The 22,706-nt window shown below is 39.0% G+C and overlaps 1 protein-coding gene across 1 annotated transcript in view; it reads right to left on the bottom strand.

The window, feature by feature from the left end:
- LOC103811527 (transmembrane protein 131-like) overlaps positions 1 to 21,916 on the bottom strand; it is a gene marked incomplete at both ends in the record, with an annotated part of 44,624 nt that extends 22,708 nt beyond the window's left edge. Inside the window, 3 exons of the mRNA XM_009084505.1 lie at positions 6,368 to 6,436; positions 11,233 to 11,273; positions 21,855 to 21,916. Coding sequence (XP_009082753.1) covers positions 6,368 to 6,436; positions 11,233 to 11,273; positions 21,855 to 21,916 — 172 coding nt within the window. The remainder of the gene's footprint in view (positions 1 to 6,367; positions 6,437 to 11,232; positions 11,274 to 21,854) is intronic.
- Positions 21,917 to 22,706: the final 790 nt, after the last annotated feature.

Genomic DNA, 22,706 nt, shown 5'->3' with positions numbered 1-22,706 from the left:
TTTCTGCTTGACATTAGCCCAAATCTACAGGGACAGGATAAACCTCCCCTGGCTCTCCCAGCATCAGACATGGTAAAATCCAGGAAGAGCAGAGTGTACCAGACACCTTTAATGAACCTACATCCCAAGCAATAATCTCACAAGGGAGATTATCAAACTGCAGATTATCAAACCACCATGAGCTGCACAAGTGTAGTGTTACCTGATGCCAAATTTTCCAGCAGAATTTCCTGGAGCAGACACAGCCAGCACTTCTCATTGCAAGAAGCTGGTACAGACACACAGCTTCAGGCAAACAAGAACTGTCAAAGCAAGTAAGACTTTGCTCCTGATCCTCTGCATAATGCTAGGTCCACCTACACTGATAAAAAGCCTGATAGCACAACCTAGATGAGAAGATGGTAATTAACAAGGGTGAGGTGCCTGTTCAGATGGGTAAAGAAGCCTGTGCTCATTTTTTCACTGCTGCAACTCAACTCTTTCCAAAGTCTGGGTTAGTATCTGCAGTGTACTGTATGTCCTTGTCATGGAATTCATTGCTGCTCCAGGGATCAAAGAGTAGATTCTTTCAACAGTGTTAACCTGCTCTTGCAAATTTTGGGGAGATGACTCCTTGTGTCACTAAGTCCAACTTAATTTGCCAAAATATCTAGCTGCTCATTGTGAAGCAAATATGGACTGAGAAAATGCCCTATTACAAGAGTAATTAATTTTTTCTTACAGCATATAAACATCTCTGTAAAATGCTCAATCTATGAAAAGTGACACAAATCTGTTACTGAAAAGCAAAGGGTCTCAATTCAGCAGATACATTCTTCCCCTTCCATCTCCTATCTTTCTAGTGAGACTGGAGAGGGAAGTGATGCCAACCAAAAGCTGCTCAGTTACACTTTGGAATTCTGGGAACATTGATAAATATACTTGAGATTCAATTCTGGTAAACTCACAAATCTGAGAGTTTAACAAATAGGTTACCCTCCATCTCTGGCAACTGTGGAAACAATTTTAAAACCATTTGTCAGAGGAAACTCTCCTAGTCTCTAAATACATGTGAACTTCCCGAGCCAGTGAAGACAGTTCTCCAGTCAGACCAGAGTGAACAAGCTCCAACAGTAAGAACTTGGGTGTTGACTTGTAACATATCCAGCCACTTTTAATTAAAAGAAACAAAACAAGCTGGTCTTACAAGGTTACTGCTAGAGACAGAAAGGGAATGCCTTTTGTGCCCCATTCTGAAGACAAAAGGAGTCTGCATGATGTACAAAACTAGAGGACCAGTGACTAGAGAATTCTTCCTGTCTCACACCAAACCATGTACACTGCTGGCTGAGTGACACAGCCAAGTTGCTTCTTTAGCTGAAGTCAGAGTAACTGAAACACATCCATTTGAGAATGCAAATACATCTCCCACTCAGCAAAGCAAAAGAAAACAGAAGGGTTTGGGTTTAGTGTATGTGCTAGTCTATAAATCAGTTGTTTCTTAGCTTCCAGATCTCTCCAGCTTTTAACAAACAGAGACAGTTCTTGTATGTTATACCTGACAAAAAGTTAGTGTCCATGCCACACGCTAAAGAGATCAAATATCCCATTTTATGTTAGGAATTTAACTTCAGATTCCATATAACAAAATCACACCTTTTCCAAACAATTAGCAAAACCCCAGCAGTACAGTTTATCCACCCATGTCACCGAGTGTGACTGGAGTGAATCTAAGGGTGTAATGAACTATTATTTGTTTTGGCATGACTCTGCAGTCTAGCACAATATGCAAACAAAACCTGAGCTACATCTGGACTAAATGTCAATTTACTGTCAACAGCTTCTCACATTTAACAAACTCCAAGGGAAAGGAAATTTTATTTTGCAACATTTCTTTAAAATTCCAACCATCTCAAACTCTCACACATTAGAAGTGTATGAAATGTATAAACATTTGGCTGTACATCATAGGCAACTTACAGACCCTTTCATCAGCTGTAAATATACTTGTTTAAAATGTAACTATCAATTGGAATAAATTCACTAGTTGTTAAAATTCTCCACTGTTTACTGTTAAGAGTTTAGAGTTCTTGAAGAAAAAAGACCAATTTGCTAAACTTATACTAACTTTATGCTACTTAAAGTAACTCCCATGGCTTTAAGGACATTTCTATCTACCATATCTAGTAGATACAAACATTTCTTCTATAGCCCAGGAAAACTTCAAATACTTTAACATATCATTCTCCATTCTTTTACCATAAGTGTTACAGCAGGAAAACCTTACAAGGATAGAAGTTTTCACTGCAGTATAGCACATCCATTATATGCCTTGACTTTCTAAACACTCCCTTGACCTTTGGTCTTCTTGTTCTTGGTACACCTAATGAGAAGATAACTCAAAGCAGTGCAGTCTAGATTCAAAGGGAGGCATACAAAACCAGATTTAGTGTGGCTGCTTTATCCAGATCTTCATCCATTCAAACACTATCTTGTCCTTAAAGCTACACAAGAAAAGTATGTCCCTTATGCAAAGCCCCAAGGTCTCCAGACCTGCAAGGTCTCTAACACTTGAACATTGCCAAGCCATTGTTTTCAAGGCCAGCTCAAGCTTTTATAGAATATCCTGCTAAGTACTAGAGCTCACAAACAAGAAACACAAAAACATTACAGAAATCCCCTAATGAAAACACTTCAAAGGAAAGGCAAAGTGAGATTGTTTATCAGCAGAAAACTGAAAGACAGAACTTGAGAATACTGTCCTGAAACTTCTGTCTGAGGAGACCTTGCTCAAACTGAGTGAAGCAGGAACCTCCATTCACCACAGAAGCCTATGTTGATCAGTGATTAAAACGTTACTGCTGCCAAAAGCATCATTTTATACATTTTTAACAGTTTCCATGAAACAGGGGGAAGATGTCAACTTCATTCTGAAAACATTCCACATTTTAAAATTTTGATGGCAAGCAGCTCTAGATTATATTGTGTTAGTATCCTAAAATGCTCAATACCCAAGTGCTCCACTATCAAAAGCTACTTCTCTCAAAAAATTTAGTTGTGAGGAACTTAAACTTTACTTTTGATAAAGAGTTGAACTAACAAAGATGAAGGCAGTGCATCAAGATCTGTGAAGACCCACATTCTCCCACAAAGCAGGTGCAAGAAATGAATATCAACTGAATATAAACTGCATATAAACAAAACTGCAACAGTATTGTTCAGTCTTCCCCCAGATGGGCCAACTGCAAGACCTCTAGTATGAAGACCTGTCAAACACAGAAAGCCACACAGGTAATGACTGTTCTGTCAAAATCCCTTCTGAGCAGTCAACTCCCAAAGCAATGCAAAATGACCTCGTGGCTATGGTTTGTATGTCAGAACCCCCCAGTTACTCCATTTCTATCTCACAACAAGGAAGAGTAACAGCTGAAAAGAGAGAATGCAAAGAACAGAGAGCAGGTAAGAATGAAGTCAGCTAGTTGTGGAGCTGGTTTTAGGTGGAGGTTGTTTTGTCTGTTTTCTCTAAAGCCCCAGATCTCTGCTATCCAAGAGGCTGCAGAATTTGTTCAGAAAAAGTCTGGTGTTGCTTCAGAAGCACAAGCAAGAGGCTTACACATTAAACAACCAAATGAGGATTCCAGACCGAGTCCAAGCACTCCCCTGGAGCAGTGATATGGAAACCTGTCTCAGTTCCACCCCATTCCCAGAGGCTTAATGTGCACAGAGAACATTTGAGCTGAGGATTTGCATACCCTAACACTCAGCATACATTTCCTTTGATACAAGTGAGATTGCCTGGACTGCCTTCAAAGCAGTAGAATATGGTAGTACTTGTTTCATGCTAAAACAGCATTAAAAAGCCCCTCAACTGTTATAAACCAGAAACATAAGGCCATTGTAATCTCATCTTCAGGTGGAACACATGAAGTGTGTCTACAGCACTTATTTATCAACTTCACACTGATTCTGATTTTCTGAGATCCCTGGATAAAGTAACTTTTATTAAATATTTCTCCTGCTTAAGTTGGCATGTTTTTAAAACATCTGATTAAACCCCCCCACTCTTAGCAGGCCCAAAATGTCACAGGAAGAATGGCTTAACTTACAATTAATTACAAATATTACAACTTCCTTTAGCCTAGGAATGATACATATTGATAGCTCAGCATAAATACGAAGTAGAAGTTTGCTCTACTAAATGCTACATGCTACCTATTAACCAAACACCCTTGAGCTATAGTACTCATTCAGAAATGAAAGATTCATTTTAGGCCTTTCCTAAATTCCATTAGTAACAAAGGCAGAAAAGCCAGAATTTCAATGTGTAAACCCTGACTGTTTTAAAAGGCAAAAACCCCACAAGTTTAAATCTGCATTATTTGACTTCCAAGGTGCTTGGCACCTGCAGCTTGTTCCCACCACAAGGCTGAGTTCCTCAGCATTCCTGGGAGTTGGTTCACAGACTTTAAACTGGGCTTTGGGGCTCCAAATCTAAACCTTGTCTCAAACTGCTTTTTGACATCTGACTCAAGTTTTAATAAATCAGAAGACAATTTCTGCCTGAGATTATGACCTAAAGGACAGCAGATAAATTAATTATCATACACTCTTAGAAACAAAAATAGACAGGACACATAATTAGTCAAGATCTAACACACTGGTTCCCATTTTATCTGGCAGCAATCCCCCAGTGCAGTTCTGCATTCCCTGCTAAGAGCTTTGTGCTACTTTAGCACTGTATAGATCTACAGCATTTCTTCAATGCCTTTAGCATGGACAAGAACAGCTTACACTAAAAGCCAAAATATGATGAAGAACAACTTAAAGTATTTATGATACTGTCTTGGATCTACTTTTAGCAAGAGGGGAAAAAAAATCATCTCTGGAAATCCACAAAGCCAGGAAGCACATGTAGCTTTCTCCAGATACATATGCAAACTCTAGATAACCTTTAAAAGCAAGATATTTCAGAGCACATCAACACTTTATTCATAGTAGAAAGAGGTGCATAAATTACATTTCAAAGGTCAAATTCTGGAATTACTATGAACTGAAATCTTCTACATTTTTTTGGAGAGAAAATAACTTACAACCCGATCAATAGGTAAGTTTACAGCAACTCTAACAAAAAACCACACTGCTCTACAAGTTTCAATTTGTACTGCACTCATCAGCATGAGTTGTTAATAAAAACCTAATTTTCTTATAGCAGGGATGCAGTAGAGAAGGGCTTACCACTAGGTATTTTGGTCTTCAATTTAGAAACTCAATATCCTCTTACCTAGAACCAGTTACTGGTATTAGAAAAACCCAAACAACAAAAACACACAACATCAAAAGCCAAAGGAAATTTTGAAGGAAAAAGTACAAGGAGACAGAGTGACTTATTCTGTCTTTAATCAGAAGTTACAATTTTGTTAGACTGAGCACAAATAAATTATGCAAAATGAAGTATTTTCATACAGCTTTGTTATTTAGTGACTTTTTTTGTATAAAAGGTATTTCTGGAAAGCTACTCTGTGCAAACAACAGACTACAGCATCTCTTCTTTCTGAAACATAGACATATACAGCATGTCAATGCACATCTCTGCAGTCATCAGCACTGTACAACAGCCTTTCTGACAGAAAAGGGGGGCTGTATTTTTATTAATAATGTGTGGCTCATCTGCAAATAAAGCAGGTTTTCATCCATGATGGGGAAACTAAGGCATACCTGGGCTGTCTTCATTCTTCCAGGCTGAACTGTTAAAGCTGAACTATTTCTTAGAGGAACTGATTACAAAGAGGTACATGGATAGAATTGTTATTTTTCCTTCCTCCTCCCTTTAAGGAAGTCAAAATGGAAAGAGCAACCAGCTACAAGGTAGAGAGTGTGGAACAAGGTTCCTGGAGGTTTTTGGTTCTCCTTGGGGCTGTATTTTCCCAACTCCACATTACTGTGCTAGTAAGTGCAGCTCCACTGATGGGTTTTTTCCACCAAAGCAACAGTAAAACACACAAACTAGAGCAGATACTCCTTGGCATGGGCTGTGTACAAGGTAATCTCACCTCAGTACATTAAGCTCCAGACTTGTGAAGTTGTTCACTCTGCACAGCAGCTGTACAAGTGCCTAAAAAGTAAGTACAGGTCCCCACACCCCCAGACCCATGGCAGCTGACACAGTGCTGCTACACAACCTTTAGGACCATGTTCACCAGCTCTGTGGGACATGTAGGTCAATGACATCCACAATCTACGAACACAATCTCCGTACGGAACCTTCGCGCTCAGCTGTAAATACTCTTGTTGTTTGCTTGGTTGGTTTGTTGCTGTTGTTCCTTGGGTTTGGTGTTTGCTTTATTTTTTATTTGTCTCACTAGACAGGTGAAAAGACGTTTGAACTTACTGTTCATGGAAATCCAGCATTGGTGGCTCAAACCGGAGAGGTCGGCAATTTCCCCGATACAGGGATACACTGCAAGAGAAATTTAAATGCTGTAAAAGACACTAGTAAATCATACATTTTTGTTCCCTTCCCACCTCAAATTGCCCTTTCTTAGCAAAACATTCATTAGTGCTAATAGAGTAACTAATTCAAAAGAATAAACAAACAAAACAAACTTGTCCAGTCAGAATACTGTAATTTTACCAGCCACTTACAGGATTATGTGGTGTCTCCAAGAAAGATTATCCCAGAGTACATATCTCGAAAATGGACATAATTGAAGTGCAAACTTTCCCTCTATATAATGATGACTAAATAGGTTGACATCATCTTTCATAGCCATATCCAAACACTGCTATGAGAGATGTTTTGGATATTGTCCAACGCGTAACAGTCATTTACATACACATCATTAAGTTTCTCTAGCTGCTTCTACACTAGTACATAAACAATCTTGGACCCATTTGATGGTACTGAGGTCACATGGGAGAAAACATGGCCATGTCTGTACTGTTCAAAACTCACAACATGCAGAAGGTGACTCTGCTCTAGAAACATTCCTTAGCTCTGCCTATATTAACCTCCTACTGGGAACTCATTAGGAGGATTCTAGCAGATGAAGACCAAAGTTTAAATAGCAGTTAAACTATCCAGCAGTGAAGACAACAAAGTACCTGGAAGCATTCTTTACTACTGCTTATTTTGCCAGTACAGTTATACAAAGCACAATCAATAACACACAGCAAAGGACAAAATACAAACCAGTTTCATTGACTGAAACTTGTTTTAATTCAGAATGATGTGACTGTGACCAGACTTAAGTATCTCTAATTCTGTAAAACTTCATTTTGGGCTGAGTAAAAATCATATTCATACAACAAAACAAAAGAGGGAGAGAATATTGTAAAAAAAAATAAACATGACAGGCTAAAGACTAGCTCAGGATCAATGTCCCCTGAATGGCTCAAGACCAACAGCTTCCATTTTTTCATCCAATGATTTTGCTACTGATAAAGAAATTGCATCCTTCTTTCAGATCCTTGTTTTCTGACTTTGCAGCAATCCCAAGAGCCCAAAGACAGAGCTGCAGATATTTGCCCTGCACGACCAAAGCTGCTGCACAAACCCAGCCAGGGCAGCAGCACCAGCCAGTTCTGCCCCAAGAGAGGAACAGCCAGGACAGTGAAGGGGCAGGTCCACGTGGCTTGTCCTATGAACTCACCCAATCCCATTCCATTCAGCAGAAATCCAGGAAAACTAATCATTGATCAAATTCAGATGGCTTTCTATACTCCAGAACCACCTCAACAAGGAAGCTATTTACAGGAGAAAACATTTAAGAATGGGGTACAAAAATCTTAACTGTGTCCTCTAATAGCACAGATCTGGGCAATGACAACAGCATAATGAATCAAAAGCTGTGAAAATAAAAATATAATGTCTCAATGACTCACTCTAAAATTCCACAACTGAATCTTCACACTTCCAGGTCCAATACAGAGAGATCTATGTTTGCTGATCAATTTACAGCTCTCTAAGTTTGCATGTTGAAGCATCTTCAACGCTACTTAGAGCTTAGTCATTAAAAACTGCTTTATTCATCTAAAAGAAGTACAACACTCTCAGGGCAAGAATAGGCATGTTACAGTCACCCTTAGTATGTGCTGACACATGTCTGTGTGTGCACACTACAGTCACCCTTAGTATGTGCTGACACGTCTGTGTGTGCACATGTGTTGTGTATGCAGATTGCAATACAACAGAAGGGAAGGTTTAAGGCATTAACAGGGAAAACTGTTCAAATCTACAGAAAAATCACAATTCTTGCTACTTCTAAACGTTGCTGTGCCTCAGTGCTGTTGTCAAGGAGAGCATGGATGTATCTTCTCAGGCTAAAGCCAAACTTCATAGAACAAATGCTCAACAAAATGAAGTTTACAGAGACACTGGACATAAGAGAATACAATTGGAAAAGTATATTAACAGTGGCATCTTGAAAGGATAAAACAAGTGGACAGTATATCTTCAAAGTTTACAGCCCAATTTCAAAAACCATTTAGAGTGCATTTTTAAAGGAAAAAGGACAAAAAGCTCCTGTACCTCCATTGTCAAGAGAACACTAAACAGAAAACATTCTTATTAAATCATGAGTTTTAAAATAATGCTGTCAATTTCTTCCAAATTTAAACTCTGAACAGTCAGATAGCACTTCTTTTATTGGTAACTATTGGTAAAAGGACATATCAAATCCTTTTATGGAAGAGTTATCAGGAATAGTTACAGTATTTACAAAAGCCATCATTAATACCTGTATTTAAAAGGCATTTCAAATACAATCAAAGTAACTTGACCTAACTCGAACAATCAGGACATAGACAATTCTCCACACACATGAAAAGTTTAGGCAGCATTTTCTCAGACCACAGAGCTATCTTACCCTGCACAGCCAGTCAGGTCCCACAGAACCTTTAAATGGTTAAAGTTTGGTAAAGGCAGCGACAACATCATGAATGCCAACTAGAGTAGTAGAGTAACAACTGTAATGAGATTCAAATGGGAACAGGCAATATTGGGATTCACAAACTTTGCATACTGAAAGGCCCAACATGAGTCAACTTGCAGCAGACTAGAAATGATGATAATGTCTGCTCTGCTGGGCACTGGCTCACTGCAGGCTGGATACACCCATGGGTAGGGCAACTTTACAGCATAATGACAAAGTTAATTACTGCTGTATGCATGCAGAACTATGGCTCCCGGTCTTATAGCAGAATTTACACATTTTTCTTTCCTTACCCCTCCACGTTCGCTAATTTTCAAGTCAAGAACAACAAAAAGGAAAAGATGCATCTGGAAGAGAGGACTACTGCTATCTGCCAACAAGCTCCAGCAGACTAAGAACTGGCCAGGAGTCATCCAAACCTATGATTTCAGATGGTCTCAACACTTTTTTCCTTCTGAGAGTTTTTAAAATGAGACTTGAGAGCAGTGAACTACACACAGTCCCCAACATGATCATTACTCTCACTCTTCACCCACTCTGTCATCCCAGTGACCTGGCACTTACCCCAACTACTAACTCCAGTACTGCTACTACCCAAAGCAACCTACTAGCAGTGCGAGTCACTAAAGCACAACCTCGTGTCTCAGTAAGGTTTGTCACAGAGGCAGCTACAAAAATGGGCAAAATAGCAATGCCTGGAGAGGCTGTAGGTGATATGGATTTCCATCTGTGCTGAGCCACAATTTTTTTCTGTCTTAAGGACATTCTGCAGCACCTCTCTCATGTTTTGCTGTTTATCACAGAGCACTAAGCACTCATAATTTTAGATAATCCATGTACATCTTTGCATTTGGAGATGAAGGAAATGCTTGTCAAATACAGTATTTAAAGATTTCTGCAAAGTTGGGCAGCAACTGTTTCTCTGTATCCTCACTTTACCTTTCTAGCTGTTCTGGGATTTCTGGAGGAGGTCTGTGCTCTGTGGAATCTTATCTGCAACATCTTTAATTCTTACCGTAGAAAATTCAAATCTAAGCATACTCCACATGTATTTTTCCCACATTACTTTAGCAGTTGCTTAGAGGGTTTTATTTCCTCTCCTGTGCCATAAATTGTCAAGAAATGAAGACAACAGCATTAAACTGTGAAACAGCAAGAGACCTCACGATTTTATTTAGCAGGACAAACTCTCAGAAAGCCACTACTTTATTTCTATTACCACAAAATCAAAATAAAGTGTGTCTAAAAACAACCATGTGAACTTTTAAAATGACAAAAAGGCAAATACCTCACAGTGGGTACTTTTTGTGCCAGAATATCCTCGAAAGAGCCACCTCAAAGACTTTTTCTAGCCAAAAATGTTGTGTAAGCAACCTTAGTGCATCCATGACTTTATATTTAAAAATCAGGCTGAGCTGCATATATCAGAAAATGTTACTTTTTTTTTTATAGTTAAAATTATTTTAGAAATACAGGTATTAATCACAGGATCAGTGAGAAAGTGGACTCTCATCAAACAACTGATCATTTCAGTAAGTGGCAGTAGCTGCTGCTATAAATGCACAGGAATAAAAAGACTAGCAACAAATTTTTCCCTTACACTAAAACCAGATAGTGTTTGGCTCAGCTATGCCAATATTAACCCTGTATCAGGAAAATATACTCCTGATATCAGAACTTCCAAGCCAACAATTCCCAAGGGAGGTGTCTGGGCAAAGGGTGGGGAAAGAACAGGGAGAAGCTTGAATAGATGCACTGTAACCTGAGCATGGGCAAGAACAAAACAAATTACATTGCTAGTTCATTTCCCTCCTTCCAATTAGTGCTAAAAGGCAGATCAGGGAACCAAGTAAACTCTAAATAGGGAAGAAATATCTGCAAGCTACACCAAGAAGAAGAAGATATTATAATCTCTAATAAGCACAAGGAAAGACAAGTCATCCAGACAAGTCACACATTGTTGTTCAAAATGCCATGGAAAAAGATCACCTAGAAAAATACTTCAGGGAAAGATCCATGCAAAATCCAGCAAGAGAGAGGAACAGACAGACAGCAAATCTGGAATGGGGCTTTGAGCAACCTAGTCTAGTGTCAGGTGTCCCTATCCATGGCAGGGGGTAGAACAGGATTATCTTTAAGGTCACTTCCAACCCAAACCATTCTCTGATTCTGTCATTTAGCTGTCCAATATGAAAAACTGGTTTACATTTTAGTTTCATTTCCTTTGTATTATTATTCACAATTATACACTTAATTATTCTTACGAAAAATATCACCAATCTTGCAATTAAAGTCTGTATGAAACTTACAGAAATATGCTTACCTTTTCTGTTGATATGAACTGAGGCCTAAAGTTGTCTCAGTCTGTAAAAATTAAAAAAGAAACAAATTTAAGACACTGAGAAGATTAAACTTCCTGGGGGTGGGGAACAACAGACAACTGTAACAAGTTAGTAGATCAGATCTTCAAAGACAAAAGGAGAAGTTCTGATCTGGAGTGCAAAACTCAAATTGGCTTTTTCCAATTACTTAAAGAAATTAAGCCTCTACTGAAAGACAGTTTGGCCCTGGACAAGAGCTGCAGCCAGTTCCAGGGGTAGGAATTCCAACAGACTGTAAAACAACCTGCAGCTTAACAATTTCAACACTGAGAGAAGGAAAAAAAGTCCAAGAAATTCTAATATTGTGTGGAGCAGCAAGAAACCCTAGCATAGAAACAAAGGACAAAGAAAAGCATATAAACCAAGTAACAGTCAAGCAATCATCTCATTGATGCAACCCAACACCTAGAAAACAAAGAAGGCTATGATCTCCAATTGACTAGCAAACTTCATCTCCTTCTCTGCTAATGACCTTGTAGCCTCTATTACTCACACCTTTCCTACAGTACAGGTAATTACTGGAAAACAAGGAGCTTGGCTGTCTAGGGACTTCCAATCAGTTTGAGTTGGTGTTTGAGGAACACCAAGTGGCTTAGGAGGCTCCACGCGGAATGTCCTGATACGGCTGATGTTAAAACATACCTGACTTGGAAAAATTCCACCTTCCCACAGGATTTGGGGATGAAATTGAGGACTTTAGTCCTCCCCTTAAAAACACTTCCTGGCCAAGCTGAATATTTCTCTCCTGAGAGTGGGAAGCAAGCTGACAGGTCTGACAAAGTGTGGTGCACCTCAGCTCATCTGACACAGTTCATCTCCAGTATAAGGATGTCACTTGTTTGCAAGGGGAATGAAAACTTGTCATGTCTCATTTCAGAACTAAACCCAAGTCCTTTGGCTGAACACTTCACTAATTTTTATTCAGCTACAAATCACTTTCTTTTCCTTTTTCCTAGAAGCATTTCCTAAAAATAGCTTTTAAAATTATCTTTACTTAAAATACAGATTCTTTTATCAGAGGAATTTTTTATTTTGCTTTCTGGTGACTTTTTAAAAAATTTTATAATTACTCCTATTAGACCACTTAGTCTACAAAACATTAATGTTTGATTCATGTCAAGGATCAATTCTGGACTGTAAATCTAAGTAGTGCTTCAGATTTAGAATGACATTATTTGGTTTATTCACCCTCCAATTTGTATCATACTAAAGGAAGCTTGAAGTGTATTATTTACCACTGTAAAACAAAGCTGATTTGTTTTGTAACTTGAGGATTTATTTGCAGTTTTGAAAGTCTGGGCAGATGGCATTTGTCTTCACAAGTGACTGCTAAGCACGATGGAGCTTTCCTGGGGATGGTTGAGCACCTGCCTTCCTGTGGGAGGTAGTGAAGGAAGTTGAACAACTTCTGGAGTTTATTTAGGTCCCCTTGCATCTTGTTCTGCATATGTGGTTCTAGAAAAGTGCCCAATTTTAGGATCTGCCACTCCTTTGGATTTGTAGCCAAAGGGCTAGAGCAGATCCATGCAGTGCATGCAGCATCACATCAGTGCCTGTATGACTTGTGTGTCAGAGTGTCAGGGAGGGTTAGGCTGGACATTAGGAAAAGATTCTTCACCCAGAGGGTGGTTTGGCACTGAAACAGGTGTTTCAGAAGGGCTTGGACAACACTCTCAGACACATGGTGTAGTTTTTGGGGTTATCCTGTGCAAGGCAAGGAGTTGGACTCAATGATCCTTGTGGGTCCTTTCCTACTCAGGATATTCTGTGACTGATTCTGTGAATTCTTTATGTTGCTTTAACTGTTAAACTGTCTTTATCTCAACCCACCAGTTTTCTCACTTTTACTCTTCCAGTTCACTTCCCCATCCCACCAGTGAGCAGCTATGTGGGGCTTAGACTCCAACAACAACCAAACTTACTCCAGCAAGTCAACAGATACAGAAAACACACTAATCCTTACCAATGCCCTTGAATGTGCATTATTCACTACAATGAAATAAAACTTTCCCTTCAATAATCGTTCCTCTGTTTTCTTTCAAAACAAAACTAAAGCACATAATTAAACTACCAGCAGTTACCTGACAGATGATGGAGCTAACAGGTTCAGATCCTATGACAGGGAAACTAAAATAGCTATTACCAACACTGTCCCATCCTTGACAAGCAGCTCTGGCTCTAACAAGACAACATGTTCTATTCAGTTTTAGATTAATTCATAGAGAAAGTTGTTTGTTACCTATGCTCTTCAGCATCATAACCAGCAGTCAATACCTCTAGTATTAGTCCTAGTCTAAGACCTCACCCTGCCCAACTTTTAGACAGCTGTGGAGATCCCATTTAATGCCAGAAAAATGCAGAAACACATAGAAATAACATAATTGACAAAAGTGCAACTCCTACATAGACATGGCTGTAGTTAAACGTGGAAGTTAAATTTTCTGACTGAACACTTAAGGTTTTTCCCCTCTACATTCTGAAATTACAGATTTGCTATGAAAATATGAAGTCTGTATCTGTAGGTCAAGTGTAAAATCACAAGTGACTCTGGTAGGACTCATACATCTGAAATAGATTTAAGGGAGAAAAATCCATCAAAGATTCACACTTCTAAGGAAGAGCCTGAGTGTTGCTTTCAGATGTCCATTAAACACAAGCAAAATGACAAATCCACTTTAGTGACACTTGCTGTGTTTTGAGCAGCAGTTGTTTGCTTGTTGGTTTGTTTTGTGGGGATTTTGCTGGGTGGATTTTGTTGGGGCTCTTCAGTTTGTTTGTTTTTTGGATCAGGGTCAACCAAGAGCAGAGAAACAACATACCAACTTCAGCAGCCATAGCATCATGGAACCAAACCAAAAATAAATCTCATGTGGCAGTTTCTATAATTACCACTCATTTTTATTACATGTCAATCTTTCGAGTCGTGCAGTAAACAAAAACATACAACTGTGTTCAGTTACAAGTCCAAACACTTACTTTTTTTTAAATAATTTGATATTTAGGTATAATTGTGGGCCTATTGCACTGCAGGCTGGCATGCTGCTTTTCCTGTGTGACTACACAAAGCTTTCAGACATACATGCCAGGAACTAAACCCAAGTACCTGATCAATCCACTATTTAAAGTGGAGCTTTTGGTTAAGACTGTTGCTTTATCAGGTAAAGAGAAGTAAGACTATGCTCTTCTATAAATATAGCTAATCTTTTTCTTCTGTAAAGGATCCATTCTAAAAGAGCAGCATCAGCAAAATATCATTCAGATGAACAATTCATTAAATCTTATCTGTACTGGAGAAGCACTGCAAATAATAACATACTACCTTGCAAAGTACAGAGCAGGAAAAAAGCTGCACGTGCACAGTATTAATGTTTCAAGACATAACAAGCTAAGTTAAAGGGGGGAAAAACCCCTTCAATTGGATTAATTTCCCAATCCAAATGCCTATCAACAAAAACTAAGGTCAGCACAAAAGAAACAGCAGAACTACACAACTTAGTGGGTCAAAGATGCAGGAGAGGGGAATAAAATCACCCCTTTGACCAGCACTGGGCATTTACAATCCTTCCACCCAAAAGGTTGTGTTCAAATCTTTAAGAGAGATGATTCTTTATTTTTGTTATTTTTTTTTTTAAAGTTTAAAGATAGCATGCAACATTTGGGCTGTTGCTACTAACAGTTTCATGCTTTAATTTATCTCTTACATAACCCTAGAAGGATTAAACTATAAACCAAAGGGATTTCAGAATAAAGATCTTGAAAAAACTTGCACACAGTGAGTTAGAAAATGTGAAGGCAGGCAGCCAGCACCAATTTCAAGACTCAGAAGAGTTTCTCTCCAGAGGCTCACATCCTCAAGAAAGATTTCACAGAATCTGTACCTCAGAGCACACGTTACAGGCTCAGTATAGCTGTGGAACCACACCAGGCAACAAACCTGCACACATGGAGAACCAAACCCCACACCTGACAGCCTGAAGGCTGTCCCTAAAGACATACCCATGGTTCCTAAATATAGCAAGAAGATGAAAATGAAAAAATCCTACTGAAAAAAAAAAAAAAATCGCCACCACCAAGGTGATTTTAACATCTCACCAATTTGTTATAATAGCTATTCTTCACTTCTTGGGTAGGAGGTCATATTACCTAGCACTGCATTCAGTCATCTAAACATAGGCATCTGCTGCCACTTGAGATAAATGTCCTAGGGCAACCTGCCTGGGCTCAGTCTGACATCCAGAAGGACACACAGTGTCTCTTACAGCCTGTGCCATATCTGCCAGGGCCACATAAATGTCTGGGACAGCCCAGGACATCTCAAATAGCACTGGTCACCTATGTTTCAGCAACTGAATTAAAGCTCTAAAGTCTTAAAGGAGGATGCTGAGGGCAAAGCAGGGAAGCCTGTCTTAGTCAAGACCTAGGGTTTCTAGACACCAAATACTTTTTTTTCATGTTAACAGAATTCTCAAGAACCAAAGCTTTCTGTATTCCTACACAGGAGCAGCCACACTCATTTCAAAGATTCTTGCAGTCTGAAAGGCTCATTTAGAACATTTTACATCTTGCTGTTTTATAGTAAGTCTGGTTCCTTCCTGTAGAACTGCCACGTGCTGCTTGCAGCTGAATGCTGAGACAGCTACAAAACTGATATGTAGATGGCAGCTTAAATCTTCATTGCTGCATTCATGAGCTCTATGCTAATCAGCAGGATAATTAAAAGAAATATAATTAATGATGAATATCTCGCTTAAGGTAATAAAAAAATGAATGCTGTCATCTGAAAGGTAGCTGAAAGTGGACTTACAGTCATTCTTGCTATGCTCTTTCATGGCTCAAACTCACCTAAGGAAACAAACATCAGATGACTTCAGCTGATGCAAGACATGCTATTGACATTGTCTTTGCAACAGTCACTCCTGGGCACCAATTAACTAGTTTTTAAGTAAAGCTCGGGGATGGCAATTGTTCCAGCACACAAGGCAGAAGGACTTCAGCTGCTCACAAGCAACAGCAATGAACCAAAAGGGCTTCTACTCTTTGATAAAATCACACACGTGGGAAAGAAAGCTGCAGAGACCAGGGAGTCAACCCTTGCTCAGAGGAGGTCTAGTTGTACAGGTCATTCACAGCTTTGGCCCAGTGAGTTCCAGATAACTCAAAAGACACAAATCCTGCAACTTCTTTGAGTAACCTGGTCCAGTGTTTGATCACCTTCAAGTTCCAAAGGGCTTTTTTTCTTACATGGATTTGGAATGTCCCATGCTGCACTCTGTGTCCAAAGCCTCTCATCCTTCCGTTGTGCACAACGAAAGATGTGGCTCCTGACAATTCTACTGCACATAGCAACCACTTTCCCTCTTGGTGTTCCTAAAGGCTGAAGAAATACATCCTAACATGAGCAGCCTTTCAGTGCCCTGCTCATCCTGGAATATCTCTGCTGTGCCTGCTCCAGTGTGTCAATGACTCCCCTGCAATGGTAGCCCAGACTGGACACAATATTCCAACTGCAGCTGCTCAGGTGGGGAGGAAATCACACCCCTTACCTTCTGGCTCCACATTTGCTCCTACAATTCAGTAGGTTGGCAGTTGCCCTTGCTACAACAGCACATGGACAACTTATACTGGACCTGTTGTCTCCCAGAACCCTCCCTGAGTTTCCTGCAGTGCTGCTGTCCAGCCAGTCAGTGCCAGCCTGTCCTGCCACACAGGGTTATCCTCCCCCAGGTGCAGCCCTTGCATTTGCCTTGGCTGAATGGCATGAGGTTCCTGTCAGCCTGCCAAAGTCCCTCTGAAGAGCAGCCTTGCCTTCCAGTGTAACAACTACTTTGCCCAATTTGGTAGCATTCCCAAACTCACTGAGTACTCTCCATCCCATCCCCCAGGCTGCTGACCAAGACATTAAGCAGCACTGTCCTCAGGAGCAAGTGACTGCCAGCTGAACTTTGTCCTGCAGGATACACCCATCAGGGTCAATGGCCCCAGCCACTTTATTGCCCACTTACACTGGCTGTATCTTAGCAGTTTGGCTAGATGGATGTCAGTAGAGATGATACCAAAACCCTTCCAAAAGTCAACATGCAATAGGAAAACCTGAGGTAATTAAAAAACATACTTAAAACTTTACTCTCTGAAAACACTACTGTTGATACACCAGAACTGAATAGTTGCCACTTCTGTTAAGATACTTCTCTCATGAGCCATATGAAATAGAGCACAGATCATGCAGAAAATGCTAAAATCCCTCCAGCAGGAGATGAACATTGCTGATTCCCACACATGTAACTTGGTCTCAAGGCTTCCATGTTGCAAAGCCATTGCAACTCATAGTAAAGTTCTGTCTATTTGACATTTAGGACCACTGCAATTCTCCTGGCCAGCCTTTGGGGCTAGCAGTTTACAGCATTTTATGAACAAAGGCAGAAAACATGCATTAAGTATATATAACCACACAGGGGTTGTTTTTTCCCCCCTATTTCAGCTGTTCTGCAAACCAGTGAGTATCAGAAACATAATTTCTAGGAGTTCACCTGTAAAAAATAATCTCACACACTTGATATTAATTGCAGCAGATTCACGTTAAGAGAATTTGATGGAAAAGTCTTACAACTTTTACATTTTAGGAATAGGCTACTTCAAAAATCTTGGTACATAAGCAGAAGTACTTTTCAAACACTTATTCTGAATAAAAGATCACTCACTCTAGAGAACTGTGTCATCAACTACATTGTGCAGAAGAATATTAGCTACCCAAGGCAAGAGCTCTCACAACAAACAGTGACCTGGGAAACAGTTCTTTATGAACTAAAAACAAATGAAAACTTTGCTCTGAAAAACAGACTTCCCTTTACTGTTCACTTTTCAAAGTAAAGCCCTCAAAAAGGAAGACAGTATGCTGGCTTAACATGAAAGCTCTCCTAATATTTGCAGATGACATCACTGTCAGGGGCTCGAAGCATCTGTCAGGGCTGCACAAGGGTTCAAACACTCAGGACACGTGGAGGAGATGGCACTGACAAGGGGAAGCTCAGCTGAAGGAGAGCTCAAATCCAAAACTGGGAAGGAAAGAACTGGCTAACTGCTAGCACACTAAAGAAAACAGTGTCTGGAGGGCACAGTGAGCACAAACCATATGAGCAAACAAAATGCTGTCGAAAACTTAGACCTCGTTTTGGAATTACTAAAACAAGTGTTACTACACAGGGAAGGAACCACTGTGTCCTGTCTGAGCCTCAGAGAACTAATGTCCCAATGAAATGCTACACTTTAAGTAGCCTATAGACAAATAAAAATCCAGTAATGAAAGACTGTTTTTACAAGTTTGCATGAAGAAGCTGTAGGTGGGTTTTAGTACAAAATTATCATGATGAAGAGGGAAAAACCAAATCAAAAACCACAAGTGAATATATATTCAAGCAAAAAAGCAGCAGCACAATCAGCTTAGGCATGAAACAAATATGTACCTAAGCAATCATATGAATGTTACTTCTCTAGAGGTTCTAAGACCAGAAGAGTCAACCACCTGCCAAGGGTAGGTCCATTTACACAGGACACTACCTGAAGAAAGTACCAGGTGAAGTCCCAAGGTCCATTCCAACCACCCAAATCTATCAAATGCCAACCAATTACACAGACATCTGCAAACCACCTGCTGTGGAAGAAAAACCCCCACCCTACACTGCATTTACAGTAACACTGTTCTTACCCTATGTTCAGGATCTAAATAAATGATTTGAAGGGGTCAAAGAGTTGTTAAGTTCTTATCCTTAAAAGGACTGATTCAAGTGAAGAAGAGACAGAACAAGAAAATTCTCTCATTATTGTAATTTAATCCAGAGGCAGAAATAGCATAAATTTGTTTAAATATAAACCTTTAATCTGAAGATGTATGCTACAGAATAGAATTCTTACTTTTGCTCTGGCAAAATAGAAGATAAAATGACATTGTATAGCACTTTCTAATCCACAGACTAAGTCCACACCCAAGAAATACAAGTCTCTACTTTGCTACTGTTATCCACAAGCATGAACTAATGAAATTTCCATTGTCAGTTTATTCTTACCAAATGCAACGTTCTTCTATTGAAAACTGAAAGATTTATGATCTGTCAATCAATAACTGTTCTCAGCCTGGTCAAACCCAATTTTTCAACACATTTCATTTATTTTTTACAACAAAAGCCCTCAAATGCGATTGAAACACATAAGGATTGTTTTATCAACAGTATGTAGTCCAAACAAGCACAAAAACCCAGTACAAGACAGATGACAGTAACTGGAGGGAGGTGGCAGGATGACTAATGACAAAATTATTCAAGGCTTGGCATTTGATTTGCCTTACTTGGAAAGCAACTCTTTCAAACCAGAAAAAAAGCTTGTTTCCACTGCAAACATAGCAAATTCTTGGAGGGAGTGGGAATAAACCAAGACTGGAGATGGCTTTGACACTTCAATGATTATCAATCACTTTATGTGCTGAATTGGTTCCTTTTTATATTCACAAAAAATTGCCTGAAGGTGACATAACATTAGACAATACTGATTTACTACTACATCATGGTATTTGTGCTGTAATAATGGATGATCTAGAGTCAACAAACATTTAGGAAGCTTACAGAAAACCTCAAAGGGCAAACAGTGACACTACACTAGGTTTAAAACTTTAGTAGCTGCTGTTCACAGGACACAAGTTTGTTTTCACAACAGCATCTTTGCTTTTTTTTTAATTGCAGTAAGTAGTCACAAGAGGTCACCATGTTAAAATCTACATGGAAAAAACCAAATAATTTGTTAGCTAGAAAAAAATTGTATATGTTATCATTCTGATTAAAAGGAACTGCTTCCACTTATATAGGTATTTTTGTCTTAAGAGCCACAGCCATAACATAAGACACACAAATCATTTTTTAGAAATTTTGCCTCTCTTGTCTTGTTTTACATCAAACATTCAGCAGCCTATGAAGGTAAGTAAATTACAGATTTCTAAGATTAACTTTAACTAGTTTTTAAAAAAAAGAATCCTGGTGAAAAAGAAACACCTAAAGTACAGGTAAGTGAATTTGACTTTGTCATCTTTATGTTAAACACTGGGCCAATGACATTTTTATTAAACCACTTGTGTCAAGCAAAACATGTTCTAATAGAGTGTGGAAAAGAAAAGAAACAAAGCCTTTTGGTTTTCTCCTTATATTTACAGTGATCTGTGGTACCTCTGTGCAAGTTAAAAGAAATATTCAGAGTCACAAGCTTCAATAATTGAGCCTGTAACCACTATATGGAAAACTTCCACCACTCTAAGCTACATGTCCAAACATAAGCTTACACAGATATCTATTTTAACACTGTGTTTAGCACATGACAGCTCAACTGGTTAATGAGGAACCTTGTACTTTCTTATTTGCTTGCTTGGAAGGGTTTTTTGTGTTTGGGTTGAGGTTTTTTTAAGGGGGGAGGTTGGGGGTTTTGTTTGGTTTTAACTGCAGTCTTCCCTGTCACCAATTTACATCACTGTGATCAATCTTGTACATTATAACCTTAACATCTAGAGTAAGATATTTTTGATTCACATTAAGGACTAAGAAGCGAAGAAGGAAAAAAAAAGCCCCAAACAACCGAACAACAAACCCAAACAACTTAGGTGGGGGGAGAAAAGACACCCTTATAAATCTGAAACAAACATTATCATGGGCCTAGAACTGTACACTTTTTACATATGTTGACTCTTCTGGATTGGAAAGGAGGTAAGAATTGTAAATCAAGCACTGCACTGGTAACTAATTAAGTTAAACACAGTCATATGCCACATGTTCTACTCATTTAAACAGTTAATTGCTTTGTTCTTTCTTCTCTCCTCCCTTTCAACTACTAGGACTAACATCATCAAGGACTTTTAACAAAACACCAAGATAGTCTCAACAAAATTCCAATCCACAAAACACATGCACGTGAAATTTTAGTCAACAGAACTTCAGGACTATGTAACTCTACAGTATCAAGCCACATTGCTATGTATTTCATCCCAACTACTACCACCAGCTCAAAATATCAGCACTTAATTCTTTTCAGTTAACATTTTGCCTATTTTGACTCATACAAAAAGAAAGCTGACAGGAATGGCAACATTATACCAGGAAAACATATATTTGCAACAGCAACTATCTGACTGCAGTAATTAAGTTTCTTTAAACCCAATGGCAACTTGGTCCCATGGCCTTTAGGTTCAAGAATCTTGCCACACTTGCAGCATCTCTAGTTGAGTTATCCAACTGCATCCCAACTCTTAAGTCATAAACACAAAGTATCCCTCAGTTTTCTGAGAAAAAAAAAACCAACCTGGACAAACAGACCTGACAGAACCTGTGATAAACTCCACTAGTTTCCCAACATAAAAGATCAGGACACACCAAAGTATACTGTTGAAAAATAACTCAAAAGTCCAAAGGTTTTATGGACTTCTGTTTGATGATTGTTTATTTTCAAAAATCCACCTACCCATGAGTGTCAAAAAGCTCTTATCAAAAAGGAGATGATCCAACACTAGTTCAGATGATTTACTCAGATGACATACCTGCAATAGGTCTCCTTCATCAAAACGTAGCATTTCTATGATGCCATCTGACTGGATGAAAGCTGCAAGGAAAAACAAAAAACTTGTTATTAAACAAAGAGAGCAACTTAAACATCTAAAACCTGCTGTAGCTCTTTTTGCAGAAAGAGCTATGACAAACCAAAATAACAATGCAGAGTTTAACAAAATACCAGACACAAAGCTGTGACACTAATTTTCCTCTGAGAAGCAGAAGTACCACACTTGGCAAATCAGTCTTTTGGCATCAAAATGTTTAGCTCCAAAGGGAACGACTTCTTCTAGATTCCCTAAAAAGACTGGTTGTACCAAGTTAACTGTACTTCAACAAACAGGACAGGCTGGGTACCTGAACAACTGAGTTTAATACAGCTAAGCCCACAAAGAGTTTGGACACTTACACACAGAATTTCAGTTTCACTTATACACCTAAAATCTTACCCATACATCAGGAAAGTCTTGCTCACACTGCTCCCTAATCCCTGGCATGGAAACAACTCTCTCCATTTTGACAGTAACATATTAGAATTTGAAAACAGTTTAAAGTGTTTGTACCATATGACTAAACTCAATGAAAAGTCCATGTCTCAGCCACATAGAGGATCCTCAGATCCTCTCTTCATTTCCTCTGAATGTTTGGTCAGGCAATTGTTTTTCAGTTTCTCTCAAAATGTAGCATTCTACTTTCTTTCAAAGACAAAGAAATAAGGGCATTGCCCTTCCTGTACAATATAATCATCTGTACAATATGATTTAAAGAGCAAAGAAAAGCTCAGAGTTCTGCATTTTACTCCCCAAAAGACTTTTCACACATACACCAAAGGTCTTTAGAAC

The sequence above is a fragment of the Acanthisitta chloris genome, unplaced genomic scaffold, assembly GCF_000695815.1.
Source record: "Acanthisitta chloris isolate BGI_N310 unplaced genomic scaffold, ASM69581v1 scaffold21351, whole genome shotgun sequence".
Lineage (NCBI taxonomy): Eukaryota > Metazoa > Chordata > Aves > Passeriformes > Acanthisittidae > Acanthisitta > Acanthisitta chloris.
The sequence above is the reverse complement of the archived record's forward strand: the minus strand, read 5'-3'. Positions and strand labels throughout refer to the sequence as shown.